We start from the raw sequence: 23,145 nt of genomic DNA on the forward strand, positions 1-23,145 counted from the left end.
TCGGTGGGTATGCTAGTTCTGAACATCACATGCTAATGTAAAAAGCTGTTTTTTGATATAAATATGAACTTGATTGAACAAAACATGCATGTATTGTATAACATAATGTCCTAGGAGTGTCATCTGATGAAGATCATCAAAGGTTAGTGCTGCATTTAGCTGTGGTTTTGGTTTTTGTGACATATGCTTGCTTTGAAAATGGCTGTGTGATTATTTTTGGCAGGGTACTCTCCTGACATAATCTAATGTTTTGCTTTCGCTGTAAAGCCTTTTTGAAATTGGACAATGTGGTTAGATTAACGAGAGACTTGTCTTTAAAATGGTGTAAAATAGTCATATGTTTGAGAAATTGAAGTTATAGCATTTTTGAGGTATTTGTATTTCGCGCCACGCAATTCCACTGGCAAGCGTCCCACCTCGCCCAGACAGGTTTAGAACAAATTCTTATTTACAATGACGGCCTACCCCGGGCCTACCCCGGCCAAACCCCAGACGACGCTGGGCTAATTGTGCCCAGCATCATCTGGGATGAGGGAGGGTTCCTTATTCTTGAGTGGTGAGAGATTGTCGTGCTCATTTAAAACTAGTGAGAAAGGAGCTATTTGGTGTTTTCTCCAAGACGTTCCATTTCGGTTACAGTACATTAGTTGTGTTGATAGCAGGGTTCAGATTACAGGTGGACTGGGGGTACTGGGCACACCCATAACAAACCCAAGATATCTATGTTGGGCACCCAACACTCATGACAACCTCACTCGGTATAAGGTTGAGAATCATTGTTTTGGCTTTGTTGATATCAACACTGACCCCTTAGAACCAGAAGATGGTAACACTATCTGCCATGCTGTGTGCTCACAGGTTAACTGTCTTTCTCAGAATACCACAGGCTATAATCATGCAGGTGCTATTTATCTGCTACTCTGTCATTGGATCTGCTCACAGCAGAAGACATGAAGTGTATGATCCCTTAAAGCTAAACTGGAACTGAGCTTATTGTGTCTAGTTTAACCAAGTGTGCTGTGTTTGTGTATCCCACATCGCACCCTATTCCCTATATAGTGCACTACTTTTAATGAGAGCCTTATGGGGCTTGGTCAACAGTAGTGTACTATATAAGAAATAGAGTGTCATTTAGGATGTAATCTGCGTGTTTATTCCAGAAGGAAAAATATGTGTTTTCCAGGCATTGTGGTCAGACAGAAACACAGTCACACTTTCACAAAAATAAAATGCAACAACAAAAAAACGTGGAAATTCGGGTGACCGTGTTTGGGACCGATTTGGAACATTCAGAGTGTTCCAACCTCCAGCTTCTGAGAAAGAACGAAAGAAAGAAAGAGAGAGAGAGCACAAGAGAGAGAGAGATCGAGAGGGGGGAGAAAGAGAGAGACAGAGAGCGAGAGAGGGGGGACAAAGAGAGAGAGAGCGAGAGAGGGGGAGAGAGAGAGAGAGAGAGAATGAGAGAGAGAGAGAGAGAGAGAGAGAGAGAGAATGAGAGAGAAAGAGAGAGAGAGAGAGAGAGAGGGGGAGAGAGAGAGAGAGAGAGAGAGAGAGAGAGAGAGGGGGAGAAAGAGAGAGACAGAGAGCGAGAGAGGGGGACAAAGAGAGAGAGAGAGCGAGAGAGGGGGAGAGAGAGAGAGAGAGAAAGAAAGAAAGAAAGAAAGAAAGAAAGAAAGAAAGAAAGAGAGAGAGAGAGAGAGAGAGAGAGAGAGAGAAAGGATACCCATTGTGTGTCATGGTGGAATGAAGCAGAAATAGCCAGAGAAAGAACAAATGTGGGATGTTCAAAACAAAACAACCATGTCAGAATGCTCCTTAACATGTAGAGGTTTGGGCTACATCTCAAATGGAACCATATTCCCTATATAGTGCACTACTTTTCATCAGGGCCCTATAGGACTCTGGTCAAAAGTAGTGCAATATATATGGAATAGGGTTCCATTTGGGAGACATCCCTGGACAACATCCCCCGGGGGTTTCTGATCGGTTCGTTTCCTGGGGAAAGTCCTGAAGTTAAAATAATTGTTTCAGTTCTGTTCTGTTCTCTCTCCCTGAAATTCTAATTGTACAGACAGTGGTCAATGACAGCCTGGGGTTGTTTGGACTATTTCAGAGAAGTCTATTTCAGACACTCATGAATAGATTTAGAAGCAATTTGTGACAATTTTAGTTGTTTTATGTCCCACATTTTGTTTTTACATTGATTAATTACTAGAAATTGTGAAGTTCTGGGCTAAAGATGTATGACAAACAGGATGAAAATCACTTAAGACTGCAGGTCTGGGACACAGACAAACACAATTATCTAAAAGACCTAAATCTTGATTTTTAAAGAGACAGATGACTGGACCTTCATTTACCATCATTTTTCTTTCTCTCCACCATTTCCAGTTAAAACATTTAACTTTTTTACATTGTGGTTTGTCTGCTCCCCTTCCATCCCTAATGTGTTCTGCTGCTTGGTGAAGAATGAAAGCACGGTTTAGTGGCTTCTCTGTTTGAGGTTTCAAACGTTCGGTTGAGTAGTCACCTCACCTCCATCAGCGGACCCTATTAGTTCACACACACACACACACACACACACACACACACACACACACACACACACACACACACACACACACACACACACACACACACACCTCTTTATTGGTTCAAAGTAGCTCATTTGAGGAACATTTGAGACCCAGGAACCAGACATGACGGTGGCCTGACCTGGTTGTCTTCAGCAGTCAGACACTGGGACCTCACCATCTCCCCCTATAGAAATAAATAGTCGGCCATATTGACTGACCCCATGAGTTAAATTCCAGTCAAATTGCTATGGTCAGAGGGGCTTTCCCCGTTCTAGTAAATCCATTTCTATGTCACCTTTACCCTGGTTATAGTATGTTGGACATAAACACAACCCACCACACTAACTTTACCCCGGTGTGGCACCTCAACTGTAGAGGAGCCTTGTGAAGAAGAACAGACATGAATCACGCTAGCTAGCCTGTTGCTGACATATTGCATGGTGAAGGTTAGGGTGTTCGATGGAGAGAAATGTTTAAGGGGGTCACCTCGTTACGAGTGTAGAAAGACTTGACTACTTGTTGACAAATTGGGACGGCAGGGTAGCCTAGTGGTTAGAGCGTTGGACTAGTAATCGAAAGGTTGCAAGTTCAAATCAGCTAACAAGGTAAAAATCTGTCGTTCTGCTCCTAAACAAGGCAGTTAACCCACTGTTCCTAGGCTGTCATTTAAAATAAGAATTTGTTCTTAACTGACCTGCCTAGTTAAATAAAGGTAAAATGTAATAAATAAAAATCATGTTTAACAGTATATCCGTTGACTAATCATGTTTTACAGTATATCTGTTGACAGGAGGCATGGGGAGGTTTGGGGGAAGAGAGATAAGAGGTGACTCCTTGTTGATTTATATCTCTGATATATATATATATATATATATATATATATATGATATATATCCTTGTTGTGTGTGCATAAACGTTTACTACTTGTTGTTGACTAAAATGATTCACATAACTGTCAGTTGAAATCATAAAATTCTCTGTTAACACAAGAACCACTGTGTGCAGTATTAGATAAGAGGACAATGACAGTATGAAGGTAGAACCACTGTGTGCAGTATTAGATAAGAAGACAATGACAGTATGAAGGTAGAACCACTGTGTGCAGTATTAGATAAGAGGACAATGACAGTATGAAGGTAGAACCACTGTGTGCAGTATTAGATAAGAGGACAATGACAGTATGAAGGTAGAACCACTGTGTGCAGTATTAGATAAGAGGACAATGACAGTATGAAGCTAGAACCACTGTGTGCAGTATTAGATAAGAGGACAATGACAGTATGAAGGTAGAACCACTGTGTGCCGTATTAGATAAGAGGACAATGACAGTATGAAGGTAGAACCACTGTGTGCCGTATTAGATAAGAGGACAATGACAGTATGAAGGTAGAACCACTGTGTGCAGTATTAGATAAGAGGACAATGACAGTATGAAGGTAGAACCACTGTGTGCCGTATTAGATAAGAGGACAATGACAGTATGAAGGTAGAACCACTGTGTGCCGTATTAGATAAGAGGACAATGACAGTATGAAGGTAGAACCACTGTGTGCAGTATTAGATAAGAGGACTGACAGTATGAAGGTAGAACCACTGTGTGCAGTATTAGATAAGAGGACAATGACAGTATGAAGCTAGAACCACTGTGTGCAGTATTAGATAAGAGGACAATGACAGTATGAAGGTAGAACCACTGTGTGCCGTATTAGATAAGAGGACAATGACAGTATGAAGGTAGAACCACTGTGTGCAGTATTAGATAAGAGGACAATGACAGTATGAAGGTAGAACCACTGTGTGCAGTATTAGATAAGAGGACAATGACAGTATGAAGGTAGAACCACTGTGTGCAGTATTAGATAAGAGGACAATGACAGTATGAAGGTAGAACCACTGTGTGCCGTATTAGATAAGAGGACAATGACAGTATGAAGGTAGAACCACTGTGTGCAGTATTAGATAAGAGGACTGACAGTATGAAGGTAGAACCACTGTGTGCAGTATTAGATAAGAGGACATTGACAGTATGAAGCTAGAACCACTGTGTGCAGTATTAGATAAGAGGACAATGACAGTATGAAGGTAGAACCACTGTGTGCAGTATTAGATAAGAGGACAATGACAGTATGAAGGTAGAACCACTGTGTGCAGTATTAGATAAGAGGACAATGACAGTATGAAGGTAGAACCACTGTGTGCAGTATTAGATAAGAGGACAATGACAGTATGAAGGTAGAACCACTGTGTGCAGTATTAGATAAGAGGACAATGACAGTATGAAGGTAGAACCACTGTGTGCCGTATTAGATAAGAGGACAATGACAGTATGAAGGTGGTGTCATGGCTTTAGTAGGAAAAAGGACCATCTGGTTCCCTGAGGACTGACCTTAATGTTTCATTATTTGACCAGGACAAAGCAGACACATTGTACAACCATAACTGATCAGTATTTTGGCAGTCAGCTGATAACCAGTGAACACACAGGCATACAGCATACAGCACAGTGGTTTACAGTAGTATATTGATGATCACTGTAGACTATATGGTATTGTATCCAATCCGTGAGTTATTCAGATTGAGAAACCTCTTCTACGTCACAGTGAGGTGATGAGGTCACCCCGTTTCTAACGGAGTTACAATCAGAGGCTTCCTGTAACTCCCTCATCTTCCTCTCTAGTCTCTCTGCCATCACACTCTGATGGGTCTTCCTCAGTATTTCAGGGAGACTCCTCAGGTCTTCCTCTGAGGCCTCCCTGATCCAGTCCTTCACCTGGCCCAGCAGGAGGCCTCTCTGGGCGAACTGGGAGAGGCTGCTGGGTGGGTGCTGCTGGTGCTCCTGGTCAAATCAAATGAAATTCAACTTGATTTAAATTGCATTTCAAATTGAGGCACATTTTCAAATAATAAAATGAAGGAGATATACAACAACAGAAGGCAATACAAGAGAATAATGAAAGAACACAATAGTGAAATCATTGATTAAAGGCCAGGTTAAATGTAAACCTCTACTGTGTGTGTGTTGGTCATTTGGTATTTAATTAGGATCCCCATTAGTTGTTGCCATAGCAGCAAAGACTCTTCCTGGGGCCCACAGGCCACGTAAACCATGACTTAATACAGAACATGAATAGACAAGAACAGCTTACTGACAGAACTACATCAATGTAAAACAAGAGAAATGTAACTAAGTCTGTACTGACTCAAATCGGAGGAAAACAAGACCGAGACCTACTATTCTAGGTCTGCATTTATCATTTATATGTTCATATATGACATTACATTCAGTAGCATCTATCAGTACATACACACACAATATCTAGGTCGGTCTCTCTAACCTGGTCCTCCTGCTCCTCTTCACTGGCCATCAACCTCCTGACCAGCTTCCTCAGCTTCACCACTCTCATCTTGTGATGAGCGAAGAAGTCAGGAAGGAAAGTTCTGAGTAGTTTAAACTCACCTGCGAACGAGGAAAACATTTTGATTTGACTGTCAGTAACACTAACGTAATACTAATGTATAATACCAACGTAATGCAAAAATATACTAATATTACTTTCATTACATTTCATAAAAACCTGCAATAAATAAAATATAGAGCACCAATTCTGTTTCAGTATTTGGGTTTGAAACACACCACAACTAAAAACACAAGTCAATATCAAGATCTTGTCGATAATGTGATACCCACCTCCATCTTTCAGTTCTTCACAGGAAAGGGCGCAGAGGTTGTCATGCCAACACGTACCCCTGAGGACAGTCTTCTGTCCCAGTGACGCGCAATCAGTGTGATTTACGCACAGCGCGCGCGAAGAAGAGCTATAGGAGAAGGAACCGTGAGGGCATTTTTCACACTCTGTGTCCGTCTCCGTCGTACCTGTGGGGGCATTTGACATTTTTGAACAAATGTATATTACTATTTGTCCGTTATAAACCGTTATAAAACGTTATTCTATCTATCTGCAAAATAACGCGATTGCGCAAAGAAGGAAATTGTGATATATTTGTCCATTCTGTTTCTTACCTCTCCGTTTCACCCCGTAGCCAGAAGGACACTCCGTGTGTCTGTTACAGAAATCGGAGTCCCAGTAATATCCTTCTTTGCACTCACACACCCTGTCATTGAGAACCGAGCATTCCTCCTTGACCACCTGGTGCTCCCCACAGAACGTGCCGCAGTACAGGCACTTGTGCAGGTAGTTCCAGTACTGAGTGTAGTGGCTTGATGGACATGGTGTACACACGGTCTGTGTGGCTGCGGTGCAGTGCGCAGACATGTGATGGCCAGGTGGACAGCGATTACAGGTGAGTAACTGGCCCGTGGTGGGATCCAGGTGGTGGTAGGTGGTGGGGGTCTGACTTTGAAGAACCTCTTTCATTGCGCTACAGCTGAGATCAACCGACGCCAGCACTACGAGGATTGGGAACAACTGTAAATATAAGAAAATAATGCACTTTGTTTAGAGCACGTTGTGACAATGTAAAAAGGGCTTTATTAAATACATTTGATTGACATAAAGGTTTCAACTGTGGGTTAAGGGACTACCAATTAATTACACAACATTATTGTAAAATTGACTAATTATTACAAACAGCTTTTTGTCATGGCAACATAATATTGTTGTCACAGCATCACATTCACATTGTACAATATACGGAAATATTGAACTTTAAAATGTTGCAATATATAAATAATGTATTAAAAAGGAAGATCCTTGTAGTGTAACTCTGTGACAGTATGTGTCATTATCCCATCATCAGAAGTGTGACTCACCATGTTGTTGTCTCTTGTCCAGCTGTAAAAGGACTTGATAATGTATCCTTCTCTCTGCCCTTTATCCTCAACCTGGACTAGAAAGAGGAAGGGGAGGAGTCATTTCCATCGTCCTATATCGTCAACCGTGGACTAGAAAGAGGAAGGGGAGCAGTCAGTCAGGGATGGAGACATATCCTCTATTCGATCATATTTTAACACCTTCATAACACGCCTGGTGTCCCCAGTTAGTCATAACACGCCTGGTGTCCCCAGTTAGTCATAACACACCTGGTGTCCCCAGTTAGTCATAACACGCCTGGTGTCCCCAGTTAGTCATAACACGCCTGGTGTCCCCAGTTAGTCATAACACGCCTGGTGTCCCCAGTTAGTCATAACACGCCTGGTGTCCCCAGTTAGTCATAACACGCCTGGTGTCCCCAGTTAGTCATAACACGCCTGGTGTCCCCAGTTAGTCATAACACGCCTGGTGTCCCCAGTTAGTCATAACACGCCTGGTGTCCCCAGTTAGTCATAACACGCCTGGTGTCCCCAGTTAGTCATAACACGCCTGGTGTCCCCAGTTAGTCATAACACGCCTGGTGTCCCCAGTTAGTCATAACACACCTGGTGTCCCCAGTTAGTCATAACACGCCTGGTGTCCCCAGTTAGTCATAACACACCTGGTGTCCCCAGTTAGTCATAACACGCCTGGTGTCCCCAGTTAGTCATAACACACCTGGTGTCCCCAGTTAGTCATAACACACCTGGTGTCCCCAGTTAGTCATAACACGCCTGGTGTCCCCAGTTAGTCATAACACGCCTGGTGTCCCCAGTTAGTCATAACACGCCTGGTGTCCCCAATTAGTCATAACACGCCTGGTGTCCCCAATTAGTCATAACACACCTGGTGTCCCCAGTTAGTCATAACACGCCTGGTGTCCCCAGTTAGTCATAACACGCCTGGTGTCCCCAGTTAGTCATAACACGCCTGGTGTCCCCAGTTAGTCATAACACGCCTGGTGTCCCCAGTTAGTCATAACACGCCTGGTGTCCCCAGTTAGTCATAACACGCCTGGTGTCCCCAGTTAGTCATAACACGCCTGGTGTCCCCAGTTAGTCATAACACGCCTGGTGTCCCCAGTTAGTCATAACACGCCTGGTGTCCCCAGTTAGTCATAACACGCCTGGTGTCCCCAGTTAGTCATAACACACCTGGTGTCCCCAGTTAGTCATAACACACCTGGTGTCCCCAGTTAGTCATAACACACCTGGTGTCCCCAGTTAGTCATAACACGCCTGGTGTCCCCAGTTAGTCATAACACACCTGGTGTCCCCAGTTAGTCATAACACGTGAAGAGGGCAAGACAACAACTATTCCCCCTCAGGATACTGAAAAGATTTGGCCTGGGTCCTCAGATCCTCAAAAAGTTATACAGCTGCACCATCGAGAGCATCCTGACTGGTTGCATCACTGCCTGGTATGGCAACTGCTCGGCCTCCGACCGCAAGGCACTACAGAGGGTCGTGTGTACGGCCCAGTACATCACTGGGGCCGAGCTCCCTGCCATTCAGGACATCTATACCAGGCGGTGTCAGAGGAAGGCCCTAAAAATGGTCAAGGACTCCAGCCACCCCAGTCATAGACTGTTCTCTCTGCTACCACACAGCAAGCGGTACCGGAGCGCCAAGTCTAGGTCCAAAAAGCTTCTTAACAGCTTCTACCCACAAGCCATAAGACTCCTGAACAGCTAATCAAATGGCTACCCGGACTATTTGCATTGCCCCCCCCCCCTTTTACACTGCTACTACTCTTTGTTTATGATCTATGCATAGTCACTTTAACTCTACCTACATGTACATATTACCTCAATTACCTCGACAAACCGGTGCCCCTCCACATTGACTCTGTACCGGTACCCCCTGTATATAGCCTCCACATTGACTCTGTACCGGTACCCCCTGTGTATAGCCTTGCTACTGCTATTTTACTGCTACTCTTTAATTCATTTTAGTTATTATAATTTTTGTACTTATCTAATTTTTACTTAACACTTATTTTTCTTAAAACTGCATTGTTGGTTAAGGGCTTGTAAGTACGCATTTCACTGTAAGGTCTACACCTGTTGTATTCGGCGCATGTGACAAATAACATTTGATTTGAGATGTGTTAACCTTTGCAGTCATGCATTTGTTACTTTGGCAATAGAAGAAGAGGTGGTGATTCATACTAATGCTGATATCATTTGTATCCCACTAGGCCATTATTAAAGATCTTTAATTAACAATAAATTAGGATACTTTAGATCCATCTGTCTGGCTCTGTCACACACACATCATCACACCCACATCAAAATATCATCAAGGACAACAACCACCCGAGCCACTTCCTGTTCACCCCGCTACCATCCAGAAGGCGAGGTCAGTACAGGTGCATCAAAGCTGGAACAGAGAGACTGAAAAACAGCTTCTATCTCAAGGCCATCAGACTGTTAAACAGCCATCATTAACATTGAGTGGCTGCTGCCAACATACTGACTCAACTCTAGCCACTTTATATCATGTTTACATACCCTACATTACTTATCTCATATGTATATACTGTACTCTATACCATCTACTGCATCTTGCCTATGCCTTTCGGCCATCACTCATTCATATATTTTTATGTACATATTCTTATTCATTCCTTTACACTTGTAGGTAGTTGTTGTGAAATTGTTAGGTTAGATTACTTGTTAGATATTACTGCATGGTCGGAACTAGAAGCACAAGCATTTCGCTACACTCGCATTAACATCTGCTAACCATGTATATGTGACATATAACATCATATCAAAACCCACATTTTCTCTCTCTCACACACACACACACATTCTCACTCTTACTTCCCATGACAACCAAACATGTTTATAAAAAGATCTGTAAAGGTCACCACTACTTCCTAAAGGTAAAATGTGGAAGGGCTGCTGGGTCCTCATGTAGACCACAGCAGAACAGTCTTTAAAGGTCAGCTGACCAGAGTCTAACCTGGTCCCAGATCTAGTTCTAGATCTAACACAAACCAACAAGGACCAGACTAGTTGTAACCAGATCAGACTAGTTATAACCAGATCAGACTAGTTGTAACCAGATCAGACTAGTTGTAACCAGATCAGACTAGTTATAACCAGATCAGACTAGTTGTAACCAGATCAGACTAGTTGTAACCAGATCAGACTAGTTGTAACCAGATCAGACTAGTTATAACCAGATCAGACTAGTTGTAACCAGATCAGACTAGTTGTAACCAGATCAGACTAGTTATAACCAGATCAGACTAGTTATAACCAGATCAGACTAGTTGTAACCAGATCAGACTAGTTGTAACCAGATCAGACTAGTTGTAACCAGATCAGACTAGTTATAACCAGATCAGACTAGTTGTAACCAGATCAGACTAGTTGTAACCAGATCAGACTAGTTGTAACCAGATCAGACTAGTTATAACCAGATCAGACTAGTTGTAACCAGATCAGACTAGTTGTAACCAGATCAGACTAGTTGTAACCAGATCAGACTAGTTATAACCAGATCAGACTAGTTGTAACCAGATCAGACTAGTTGTAACCAGATCAGACTAGTTGTAACCATATCAAACTAGTTGTAACCAGATCTGACTAGTTGTAACCAGATTAGACTAGTTGTAACCAGATTAGACTAGTTGTAACCAGATGAGACTAGTATAGTCATAACTAGTCTGATCTGGTTACAACTTGTCATCTCCCGTCTGGATTACTGCAACTCGCTGTTGGCTGGGCTCCCTGCCTGTGCCATTAAACCCCTACAACTCATCCAGAACGCCGCAGCCCGTCTGGTGTTCAACCTTCCCAAGTTCTCTCACGTCACCCCGTTCCTCCGCTCTCTCCACTGGCTTCCAGTTGAAGCTCGCATCCGCTACAAGACCATACCATGGTGCTTGCCTACGGAGCTGTGAGGGGAACGGCATCTCCGTACCTTCAGGCTCTGATCAGTCCCTACACCCAAACGAGGGCACTGCGCTCATCCACCTCTGGCCTGGTGAATGCACCAATAGGTGAATGCACCAATTTGTAAGTCGCTCTGGATAAGAGCGTCTGCTAAATGACTTAAATGTAAATGTTAAATGTAGTCTCATCTGGTACAGAGGAGCAAGGTGAGAAAAAAATGGCCTGAAAATGAGACAATGACCCTAGAAGACATCACAAACAGATCTGGGACCACACTAGTGGAGGTGAGACAGTGAATAACCTTCCAGGAGACAGAATGACACAGTGAATAACCTTCCAGGAGACAGAATGACACAGTGAATAACCTTCCAGGAGACAGAATGACACAGTGAATAACCTTCCAGGAGACAATGACACAGTGAATAACCTTCCAGGAGACACCTTCCAATGACACAGTGAATAACCTTCCAGGAGACAGAATGACACAGTGAATAACCTTCCAGGAGACAGAATGACACAGTGAATAACCTTCCAGGAGACAGAATGACACAGTGAATAACCTTCCAGGAGACAGAATGACACAGTGGATAACCTTCCAGGAGACAGAATGACACAGTGAATAACCTTCCAGGAGACAGGATGAATAACTTTCACATACTCATTTTGCAGGAGAGTAAAGATGAGTCAAGTAATTTCATAGAACAGGACAGTGTGGACATGTCAGCTTTACACTGAACCTTCACATAACATTATATTTCCAAGAAAGGAACACCACGTCCTTACAAAGTGTACTGAGGAAGCAATTTCCTGTTTCTTAATAAGCTCATTTTTAGGAGGCTGAAATGCCCGTAACAAGACTGAGTCAATAGGAGGAGTGGTATGTATCAGAAACCATGGACATTCCGTCAGGCACAGGTTACTGCAGGACAGTAACGACACCAGGCCTCAACATTCACACTCATGTGAGGGGAAATCAAAATACAACACTTATCATTTTAAAAGCCATACAACAATTTTATCAAATGGATTTTAATCAGATAATTCGACATAATGTTCACAAATGTAAGGGCTTGAAAAGGGCCGGTCAAACCAAAAAAATCCCAGATAAAGATCCATACCTTTTTATACAAAAACGATTTACAAAAACATCCCTTCAGCTAACAACATTCAAACCTGCAGCATTCAGAATCCAGTTTTTTAATATAGAGATAAAAATAAGCTTTTACAACAAATTTGGTAAGAAAAATGACATTTAAATAAAACAAATTGCACTCCTTTGTACATTCATAAAAGCTGACAATGTTTAAAATGTTTTGACAGTTTCAATAGAGCTTTGCATGTCAGCAGTCCACACATAACAGCAGGGGGGAGGAATCCCAAATGGCACCCTATTCCCTATATAGTGCACTACTACCCAATGGGCCCTGGTCAAAAGTAGTGCACTACAACCCAATGGGCCCTGGTCAAAAGTAGTGCATTATATAAGTAGTAGGGTTCCATTTGGAATGCACACAGGAGGAAACATTTCATTATGAAATAAATCTCCTCCTTTTAAAACAGTGAAAAAGCAAGACAACCCCCCTTCCCTATCACCCCTCTACCTCACCTTGAAAACATCAGACTATATACACATTTTAAATAGTTTTCTCTTTTCGCTAAGGTTGGAATCAATTCCAATTTTAATTCAGTCAATTCAGCAAGTGAATTCAAATTCAATTCACAAACAGAAGCAAAAAATATCCTCATGAATTGAATTTCAACTAAATTGACCCCAACCCTGCTTTTCACACAGTTAGGACTAATCCTAATTTCCATTTAAATAGAATTTTCACTTAGTCATGCATTGATATCAATAGGAGACCAAGTGAAAATTTGACGTTAAGTGGACGTTAGGATCCACCCCATCAGACCTGGGTTGCAAATACTTTAAACATGAATTTACAACCTTTATCTGACCCTGTTTGAGCTTGTCTGGATCAATAAACCAATAGAAACATCTCAAAACGGCAAACCCCATCCATCTGACCCTCCAGGCAGACTCTAACAAATGATAGATTCTTTAAGTGTTTGAAACCCAGATCTGCCCCCCTTAGAACCGCCCCCTTTCTCCTATTGGTTGTAGGGTTAGGTGTTGAAGCAGGTCCCGTCCTCCATCATGTTGAGGAACATCTTCTCGTACATCTTGTGTATGGAGGAGGTGGAGATGATCCGGTTGATCTTCTTGATGCTCCTGAGGAGCGGGCGTGGAGCCCCCTGTTGCCGGAGCCTGCTCAGGCTGTGAGCCAGACCCTAGAATTGATTGATTCATAGATTAGGTTTATTTGACCATTTAAACGAATACATATACAAACTATATTGTTTTAACTACCAAGGAGAACACAAAGCGATAAAGTAAGTTACTCCTTCTTCTCCATTGTGGTCCTTTCACCAAAACTAAGGCAATTAAAAATGGGAAACCCAGCACACTTCTAATTGGAGACTCTTATCTTGTTGTTGGTACGGAGACCAGAAAATAATCCGTTATGAAAAGGAAACATGAGGAATGTCCACAGTCATAATTTGTCTAGATTAAGGCAGGCGTGTCAATGTGCATGGTGGTGGCGGAGCAATACCTTATTGATGTCCAGGTCCTTGTTCTGGTTCTTCCAAAGGTGTAGGAGCTGCAGGAGGTACTGCTGGGAGCGGCATGAGGAGACCACGGCCCTGATGTCTTCCTCGTGAGCCCGGACCCCTGGAAGACTCTTCATCACCATCAGCAGGTCACCCAGGGTCAGGTTCTTCAAACCCGCACACCTTGACACCTTCCACTCACACTGGTTCACACCTGAGATAACAGGGTAGAGGAGGAACTCAGGTTAAACTGATACTACTGTAAGACACCTGGACACCTTCCGCTCACACTGGTTCACACCTGAGATAACAGGGTAGAGGAGGAACTCAGGTTAAACTGATACTACTGTAAGACACCTGGACACCTTCCGCTCACAGTGGTTCACACCTGAGATAACAGGGTAGAGGAGGAACTCAGGTTAAACTGATACTACTGTAAGACACCTGGACACCTTCCGCTCACAGTGGTTCACACCTGAGATAACAGGGTAGAGGAGGAACTCAGGTTAAACTGATACTACTGTAAGACACCTGGACACCTTCCGCTCACACTGGTTCACACCTGAGATAACAGGGTAGAGGAGGAACTCAGGTTAAACTGATACTACTGTAAGACACCTGGACACCTTCCGCTCACAGTGGTTCACACCTGAGATAACAGGGTAGAGGAGGAACTCAGGTTAAACTGATACTACTGTAAGACACCTGGACACCTTCCGCTCACACTGGTTCACACCTGAGATAACAGGGTAGAGGAGGAACTCAGGTTAAACTGATACTACTGTAAGACACCTGGACACCTTCCACTCACAGTGGTTCACACCTGAGATAACAGGGTAGAGGAGGAACTCAGGTTAAACTGATACTACTGTAAGACACCTGGACACCTTCCGCTCACACTGGTTCACACCTGAGATAACAGGGTAGAGGAGGAACTCAGGTTAAACTGATACTACTGTAAGACACCTGGACACCTTCCACTCACAGTGGTTCACACCTGAGATAACAGGGTAGAGGAGGAACTCAGGTTAAACTGATACTACTGTAAGACACCTGGACACCTTCCGCTCACAGTGGTTCACACCTGAGATAACAGGGTAGAGGAGGAACTCAGGTTAAACTGATACTACTGTAAGACACCTGGACACCTTCCGCTCACACTGGTTCACACCTGAGAACCACTCGTGTGGTTGAGTCAGTTTCTGCTATAACAGAGACTCTACAATGTGATGAAACGTTGTTGCTCCTGGCTCCTGAAACAAGCAGCAGCAGCAAATGCAGCCAGGAGCAGAAAACATTTGTATTTTCCTTGTTGTTGTTGTTGCTATTCCAACAGTTATTACAGTGACTGCGGTCATTTGGCTGACCAATAACCATCATCTAAAATACCAGCCCTAACCTGGACACCCCTAACCTGGACACCTTCCACTCACAGTGGTTCACTGGATAATAGATATGATGAGCCCAGGACATAACAGGATCCTCTCACTGGATAATAGATATGAGCCCAGGACATAACAGGATCCTCTCACTGGATAATAGATATGATGAGCCCAGGACATAACAGGATCCTCTCACTGGATAATAGATATGATGAGCCCAGGACATAACAGGATCCTCTCACTGGATAATAGATATGATGAGCCCAGGACATAACAGGATCCTCTCACTGGATAATAGATATGATGAGCCCAGGACATAACAGGATCCTCTCACTGGATAATAGATATGATGAGCCCAGGACATAACAGGATCCTCTCACTGGATAATAGATATGATGAGCCCAGGACATAACAGGATCCTCTCACTGGATAATAGATATGATGAGCCCAGGACATAACAGGATCCTCTCACTGGATAATAGATATGATGAGCCCAGGACATAACAGGATCCTCTCACTGGATAATAGATATGAGCCCAGGACATAACAGGATCCTCTCACTGGACAATAGATATGATGAGCCCAGGACATAACAGGATCCTCTCACTGGATAATAGATATGATGAGCCCAGGACATAACAGGATCCTCTCACTGGACAATAGATATGATGAGCCCAGGACATAACAGGACCCTCTCATTGGTAAAAGTCTTTAGAACTCATATGCAGCAGCCAATAGCAGAGCTCTACTAAACGGATCCTACTGACCTTGAATGATGCCGTGGAGTTTAACCTGGTCTTTGTTCTGTTCTCTCCAGAGTCTCAACAGGAGTAGGATCTGCTGCTGCGGGGAGCAGGTCTTCTTAAGCCTCTCCAGACTCTTCCTGTCCACCCTCTTCCCAGGCAGGCTCTCCAGGAGACGCTCCAGGGGGACGGAGGACAGACGGAGGGACGCCAGAGACTGGAAGATGGCCTCCTCACACAGCGAGACGTCTGAGACAGAGAGGGAGAGAGAGAGGACACTGACGTTACATCCTGGTACTTAGGTACATGTTTTCTTTCCGATACATTGAGATCTTGATTGATTCTGTGTGAAGGGCCAGATGTGTTAGGTTTGCTCTATTGGGACCATAAGTGTATCATATTCCAGAAACAGCCTTTCTGTGTCAGGTTCTATCAAATAAACATTCATTTATTCTATTGAACACCAGTGCCATGATTACTGTATATATGTGATAACCTTTGTATACTTGCAATGCGCAATGATGGAAAAGTACTTGGTAAATGAAGATGTAGTGCTTTAGTTCTCAGGCTGAGAATTGTCTGCACCTGCTGATAGTCACACAGGCTCAAGACCGAGATAGTAGAGCTGAGAAACCACAGTCTAGAGATGTTTTTCTCATCTTAGATACTCTGTATCTAATCCAATGCAACAATGTTATGATATGATTGACGGTAGGTTGTATAAAGAGTGTTGTTTCCTGTTTCACCACACAGATCTTTACTATAGACTACTGAGGTACTCTGTATGTGAATCTCTGTTTGCAATTCCATTTTATTACTAAAGAGTTTAATACCAAGGTTCCTGTGTCTGTGTCCACTGGAAGACTGATTGTTAAAGGAAACGTACATCACCCCATGTAAAGGACCACCCAACAACGTACAGCATTTTCTCACATCTAAACTAACTGAACATTGGCTTGGATTTGAATCCACCATTGGCTTAGACATATTTCCCCTCAATTTGACATTTTTACTTCAAACTATTTTCTAATTCTTTGCAAACAATCTGCGGTGTCACCATAGAAATAGAACGACTGAATCATTGTAATTGAATGTGTGTCGTATCCTACTAAAACAAATCCTGAATGAATTGTTAAGGAGAGCATCACTCCCCTGGGAAAGTAACAGTTCAGGGTGTTCTACTCTGCTTGATGTTAGTCATCCTGTAGGAACTCAGTTTCATGTGAAGAGTTGATTCTCATGGAAGTCAACCTCCCACTGACACGACTCATTGTGATACGTCACACAGCAGAGCTGGTGTGATGGAAGACAGGTGTTCTGTGTTCGTGTGCATCGTTCAGGTTCTCGAATGAGAACTCAGTACTGTGTTTGGTCTCCTGGGAGGCTCATCAGGCTCAGTCTGATGTGTTGTGGTTCTGTGGTGTGTGTATGTGTGTGTGTGTTCTCAGCAGCATTCTTCATGGTTTCAGCGTGAGTGAGACCCAAACTGGCGGCCTGTGAGCAAAAAAACGAACATGTTTTTCATGGTTGGGCATAAAATACTGTAAAAACACCAGGAAATCAGCTCCAAGTGATTTTAATTTAGGAAATCTGTTCCAATGTATTCCCACGCATAATAGAAAGACACGTGATCATACACTTATTATTTTATGTAACCTTTATTTAACTAGCCAAGTCAGTTAAGAACAAATTCTTATTTACAATGACGGCCTACCCCGGCCAAACCCTAACCAGGACGACGATGGGCCATTTGTGCGCCGCCCTATGGGATGTGAGGAGCCTTATGGGATGTGAGGTGCCCTATGGGATGTGAGGTGCCTTATGGGATGTGAGGTGCCTTATGGGATGTGAGCCGCCCTATGGGATGTGAGCCGCCCTATGGGATGTGAGGTGCCCTATGGGATGTGAGCCGCCCTATGGGATGTGAGGTGCCCTATGGGATATGAGCCGCCCTATGGGAGGTGAGGTGCCCTATGGGATGTGAGGTGCCCTATGGGATGTGAGGTGCCTTATGGGATGTGAGCCGCCCTATGGGATGTGAGCCGCCCTATGGGATGTGAGGTGCCCTATGGGATGTGAGGTGCCCTATGGGATGTGAGCCGCCCTATGGGATGTGAGCCGCCCTATGGGATGTGAGGCGCCCTATGGGATGTGAGGTGCCCTATGGGATGTGAGGTGCCTTATGGGATGTGAGCCGCCCTATGGGATGTGAGGTGCCCTATAGGATGTGAGGTGCCCTATGGGATGTGAAGTGCCCTATGGGATGTGAGGTGCCCTATGGGATGTGAGCCGCCCTATGGGATCTGAGCCGCCCTATGGGATGTGAGCCGCCCTATGGGATGTGAGGTGCCTTATGGGATGTGAGGTGCCCTATGGGATGTGAGCCACCCTATGGGATGTGAGGTGCCCTATGGGATGTGAGCCGCCCTATGGGATGTGAGGTGCCTTATGGGATGTGAGCCGCCCTATGGGATGTGAGATGCCCTATGGGATGTGAGATGCCTTATGGGATGTGAGCCGCCCTATGGGATGTGAGGTGCCTTATGGGATGTGAGCCGCCCTATGGGATGTGAGATGCCCTATGGGATGTGAGCCGCCCTATGGGATGTGAGGTGCCTTATGGGATGTGAGCCGCCCTATGGGATGTGAGATGCCCTATGGGATGTGAGATGCCTTATGGGATGTGAGGTGCCCTATGGGATGTGAGCCGCCCTATGGGATGTGAGGTGCCTTATGGGATGTGAGCCGCCCTATGGGATGTGAGCCGCCCTATGGGATGTGAGCCGCCCTATGGGATGTGAGCCGCCCTATGGGATGTGAGGTGCCCTATGGGATGTGAGGCGCTCTATGGGATGTGAGGTGCCCTATGGGATGTGAGGTGCCCTATGGGATGTGAGCCGCCCTATGGGATGTGAGGTGCCCTATGGGATGTGAGGCGCCCTATGGGATGTGAGCCGCCCTATGGGATGTGAGGCGCCCTATGGGATGTGAGGTGCCCTATGGGATGTGAGGCGCCCTATGGGATGTGAGGCGCCCTATACAAATTATATCTGTTTGGGCTTCTTGCGGTCAATTTCCAGTCTACAAATGATCTATAATTATGTTCCGGCCCCCAGACCATCTGCTCAAGAAAGAACTTACTGGAGTTAGTGGGATGACGTCTGGAGTTACTGGAGTTAGTGGGATGACGTCTGGAGTTACTGGAGTTAGTGGGATGATGTCTGGAGTTACTGGAGTTAGTGGGATGACGTCTGGAGTTACTGGAGTTAATGGGATGACGTCTGGAGTTACTGGAGTTAGTGGGATGATGTCTGGAGTTACTGGAGTTAGTGGGATGATGTCTGGAGTTACTGGAGTTAGTGGGATGATGTCTGGAGTTACTGGAGTTAGTGGGATGACGTCTGGAGTTCCTGGAGTTAGTGGGATGACGTCTGGAGTTCCTGGAGTTAGTGGGATGATGTCTGGAGTTAGTGGAGTTAATGGGATGACGTCTGGAGTTACTTGAGATAGTGGGATGATGTCTGGAGTTACTGGAGTTAGTGGGATGATGTCTGGAGTTACTGGAGTTAGTGGGATGATGTCTGGAGTTACTGGAGTTAGTGGGATGATGTCTGGAGTTACTGGAGTTAGTGGGATGATGTCTGGAGTTACTGGAGTTAGTGGGATGATGTCTGGAGTTCCTGGAGTTAGTGGGATGATGTCTGGAGTTACTGGAGTTAGTGGGATGATGTCTGGAGTTACTGGAGTTAGTGGGATGATGTCTGGAGTTACTGGAGTTAGTGGGATGATGTCTGGAGTTACTGGAGTTAGTGGGATGATGTCTGGAGTTACTGGAGTTAGTGGGATGATGTCTGGAGTTACTGGAGTTAGTGGGATGATGTCTGGAGTTAGTGGAGTTAATGGGATGACGTCTGGAGTTACTGGAGTTAGTGGGATGATGTCTGGAGTTACTGGAGTTAGTGGGATGACGTCTGGAGTTACTGGAGTTAGTGGGATGATGTCTGGAGTTACTGGAGTTAGTGGGATGATGTCTGGAGTTACTGGAGTTAGTGGGATGATGTCTGGAGTTACTGGAGTTAGTGGGATGATGTCTGGAGTTACTGGAGTTAGTGGGATGATGTCTGGAGTTACTGGAGTTAGTGGGATGATGTCTGGAGTTACTGGAGTTAGTGGGATGATGTTGACCTGCTGTTCAAGTGAAACGCTGTAGGCAGCTGTGATTAACTGGGTTTCAACCAGTGTTGCCTGCTGCTGCAAGAGTTTACCTGCTGAGATGAAGCCTAGGTATTTTCTTGGGGAGGGAAAACAAGTCTTTCAGTTTCAGGTAAAGTTACTCATTAACCTCTGTTGCACATCTGTCCCGTTCAGACTCACATACTTAGTAAAAGTACAGGACTCAGACACTGTGGTCATTTAGTCAGTGTGAAGCTGAGCGGGTTGTCGTGCAGTGCTGTGGATTAGGAATGCTCATTCCTTTTTAATAAAGATTACGTGGTGTGTGTGCAGTGGTCATGTGTGGCTCAGTAGGTAGAGCGTGGTGTTCAAAACGCCAAAGGATTCCCGCTGGGTCCACCCATACAAAAAACTATGTATGACTTTAAATCGCTTTATTTAAGAGAGTCTGGCATATATCACCATTGTTCTGTATATTCTCACCAGTGTGACACTGTGTGTGGTGATGGGAGCACTCCAGGACAGTTCCTTTAGCCTCGTTCTCACACAGTGTGTCCTGGGTGGGGGTCCCCGGTCGGAGGGTCTTCAAGCCCAGCTCAGAGCAGTTCCTGTGAGGCACACACGGCTCGCTGGCAGACATCCGGCTGGAGAACAGGCCTTGCGGACACGCCTCACACACTGTGTCTATCTCTGGTGTACCTAGGAGAGAACACAAAACAAACTTCAATTTATCACACCTGACCAAGATCATTTTTACAGGTGGGATCATGTTTTATCCCAATCTGAGAGAAATTGCTCTTTTCACATCAAGCATCTTCAGGTTATACATTTCCAATATGTCAAGTTACAAGTTGTGATACGTAGTGCTTGTCATAAAGCAGCAGACTTTTTGTGAGTGGAAGTGTGGAGTTTCTGTGGCATTGTTTAGAGAGGAGTAAGCTACTAACGGTATCTACCACATCCTGTTTTACAATAGAGAAGAAGTGAGAGTCAGAGACTGTATAAAGTCCTTCATGCATCCAGTATGATGATATTTGACAGAGATGACAAGGCATATTCGTGTGAAAACATTAACTCATAGGTCTATATGAAATAACTAGTTATTACTACAAGTGACCAGCAGAGCATCTTTACTAGGTCATGGATCCTCAGGTTGACAAGCCATACAGCGGTCATGGATGCTCATGTTGACAAGCCATACAGCGGTCATGGATCCTCAGGTTGACAAGCCATACAGCGGTCATGGATCCTCAGGTTGACAAGCCATACAGCGGTCATGGATCCTCAGGTTGACAAGCCATACAGCGGTCATGGATCCTCAGGTTGACAAGCCATACAGCGGTCGTGGATCCTCAGGTTGACAAGCCATACAGCGGTCGTGGATCCTCAGGTTGACAAGCCATACAGCGGTCATGGATCCTCAGGTTAACAAGCCATACAGCGGTCATGGATCCTCAGGTTAACAAGCCATACAGCGGTCATGGATCCTCAGGTTGACAAGCCATACAGCGGTCATGGATCCTCAGGTTGACAAGCCATACAGCGGTCATGGATGCTCAGGTTGACAAGCCATACAGCGGTCATGGATCCTCAGGTTGACAAGCCATACAGCGGTCATGGATGCTCAGGTTGACAAGCCATACAGCGGTCATGGATCCTCAGGTTGACAAGCCATACAGCGGTCATGGATCCTCAGATTGACAAGCCATACAGCGGTCATGGATCCTCAGGTTGACAAGCCATACAGCGGTCATGGATCCTCAGGTTGACAAGCCATACAGCGGTCATGGATGCTCAGGTTGACAAGCCATACAGCGGTCATGGATCCTCAGGTTGACAAGCCATACAGCGGTCATGGATCCTCAGGTTGACAAGCCATACAGCGGTCATGGATCCTCAGGTTGACAAGCCATACAGCGGTCATGGATCCTCAGGTTGACAAGCCATACAGCGGTCATGGATCCTCAGGTTGACAAGCCATACAGCGGTCATGGATGCTCAGGTTGACAAGCCATACAGGCTATTTGGAAAGTATTCAGACCACTTAACTTCTTCCACATTTTGTTGCATTACAGACTTATTATTTTCTCATCAATCTACACACAATACCCCATAATGACAAAGTAAAAAACAGGGTTTTAGATTTTTTTTGGCAAATGTATAAAAATACAAAAAACTGAAATATCACATTTACATAAGTACTCAGACCCTTTACTCAGTACTTTGTTGAAGCACCTTTGGCAGTGATTACAGCCTGGAGTCTTCTTGGGTATGACGCTACAATCTTGGCACACCTGTATTTGGGGAGTTTTTCCCATTCTTCCCTGCAGGTCCTCTCAAGATCTGTCAGGTTGGATGGGGAGCGTCGCTGCACAGATATTTTCAGGTCTCTCCAGAGATGTCCAGGTTTTGGCTGGGCCCCTCAAGGACATTCAAAGACTTGTCCCGAAGCCACTCCTGCATTGTCTTGGCTGTGTGCTTAGGGTCGTTGTCCTGTTGGAATGAACCTTCGCCCCAGTCTGAGGTCCTGAGTGCTCTGGAGCAGGTTTTCATTAAGGATCTCTCTGTACTTTGCTCCGTTCATCTTTCCCTCAATACTGACTAGTCTCCCAGTCCCTGCCACTGAAAAACATCCCCACAGCATGATGCTGCCACCACCATGCTTCACCGTAGGGATGGTGCCAGGTTTCCTCCAGATGTGACGCTTGGCATTCAGGCCAAATAGTTCAATCTTGGTTTCATCAGACCAGAGAATCTTGTTTCTCATGGTTTGAGAGCCTTTAGGTGCCTTTCGGCAAACTCAAGGCTGCCATGTGCCTTTTACTGAGGAAAGGCTTCTGTCTGGCCACTACCAGAAAGGCCTGATTGGTGGAGTGCTGCAGAGATCGTTGTCCTTCTGAAAGTTTCTCCCATCTCCACAGAGGAACTCTGGAGCTCTGTCAG

At 44.7% G+C, this 23,145-nt stretch overlaps 2 protein-coding genes across 2 annotated transcripts in view; both read right to left on the reverse strand.

Annotated features, from left to right (window-relative positions):
• Nucleotides 1-4,905: 4,905 nt before the first annotated feature.
• On the reverse strand, nt 4,906-7,453 carry LOC106574253 (tumor necrosis factor receptor superfamily member 11B). Its single transcript, XM_014150008.2, has 5 exons — nt 7,348-7,453; nt 6,598-7,003; nt 6,265-6,450; nt 5,912-6,033; nt 4,906-5,412 (listed from the first exon to the last, which is right to left on the reverse strand). Exons 1-5 carry the CDS (start codon nt 7,348-7,350, stop codon nt 5,143-5,145), a joined length of 987 nt encoding a protein of 328 aa, XP_014005483.2. The 5' UTR covers nt 7,351-7,453; the 3' UTR covers nt 4,906-5,142.
• Nucleotides 7,454-12,307: 4,854 nt separating this feature from the next.
• LOC106574239 (tumor necrosis factor receptor superfamily member 11B) overlaps nt 12,308-23,145 on the reverse strand; it is a 36,046-nt gene continuing 25,208 nt past the window's right edge. The window contains exons 3-6 of the mRNA XM_014149970.2: nt 20,686-20,901; nt 16,054-16,278; nt 13,907-14,118; nt 12,308-13,583 (exon numbers count right to left, since the gene is read on the reverse strand). Coding sequence (XP_014005445.2) covers nt 13,419-13,583; nt 13,907-14,118; nt 16,054-16,278; nt 20,686-20,901 — 818 coding nt within the window. The 3' untranslated portion in view covers nt 12,308-13,418. The remainder of the gene's footprint in view (nt 13,584-13,906; nt 14,119-16,053; nt 16,279-20,685; nt 20,902-23,145) is intronic.

This window comes from Salmo salar, chromosome ssa02 (genome assembly GCF_905237065.1).
Source record: "Salmo salar chromosome ssa02, Ssal_v3.1, whole genome shotgun sequence".
Lineage (NCBI taxonomy): Eukaryota > Metazoa > Chordata > Actinopteri > Salmoniformes > Salmonidae > Salmo > Salmo salar.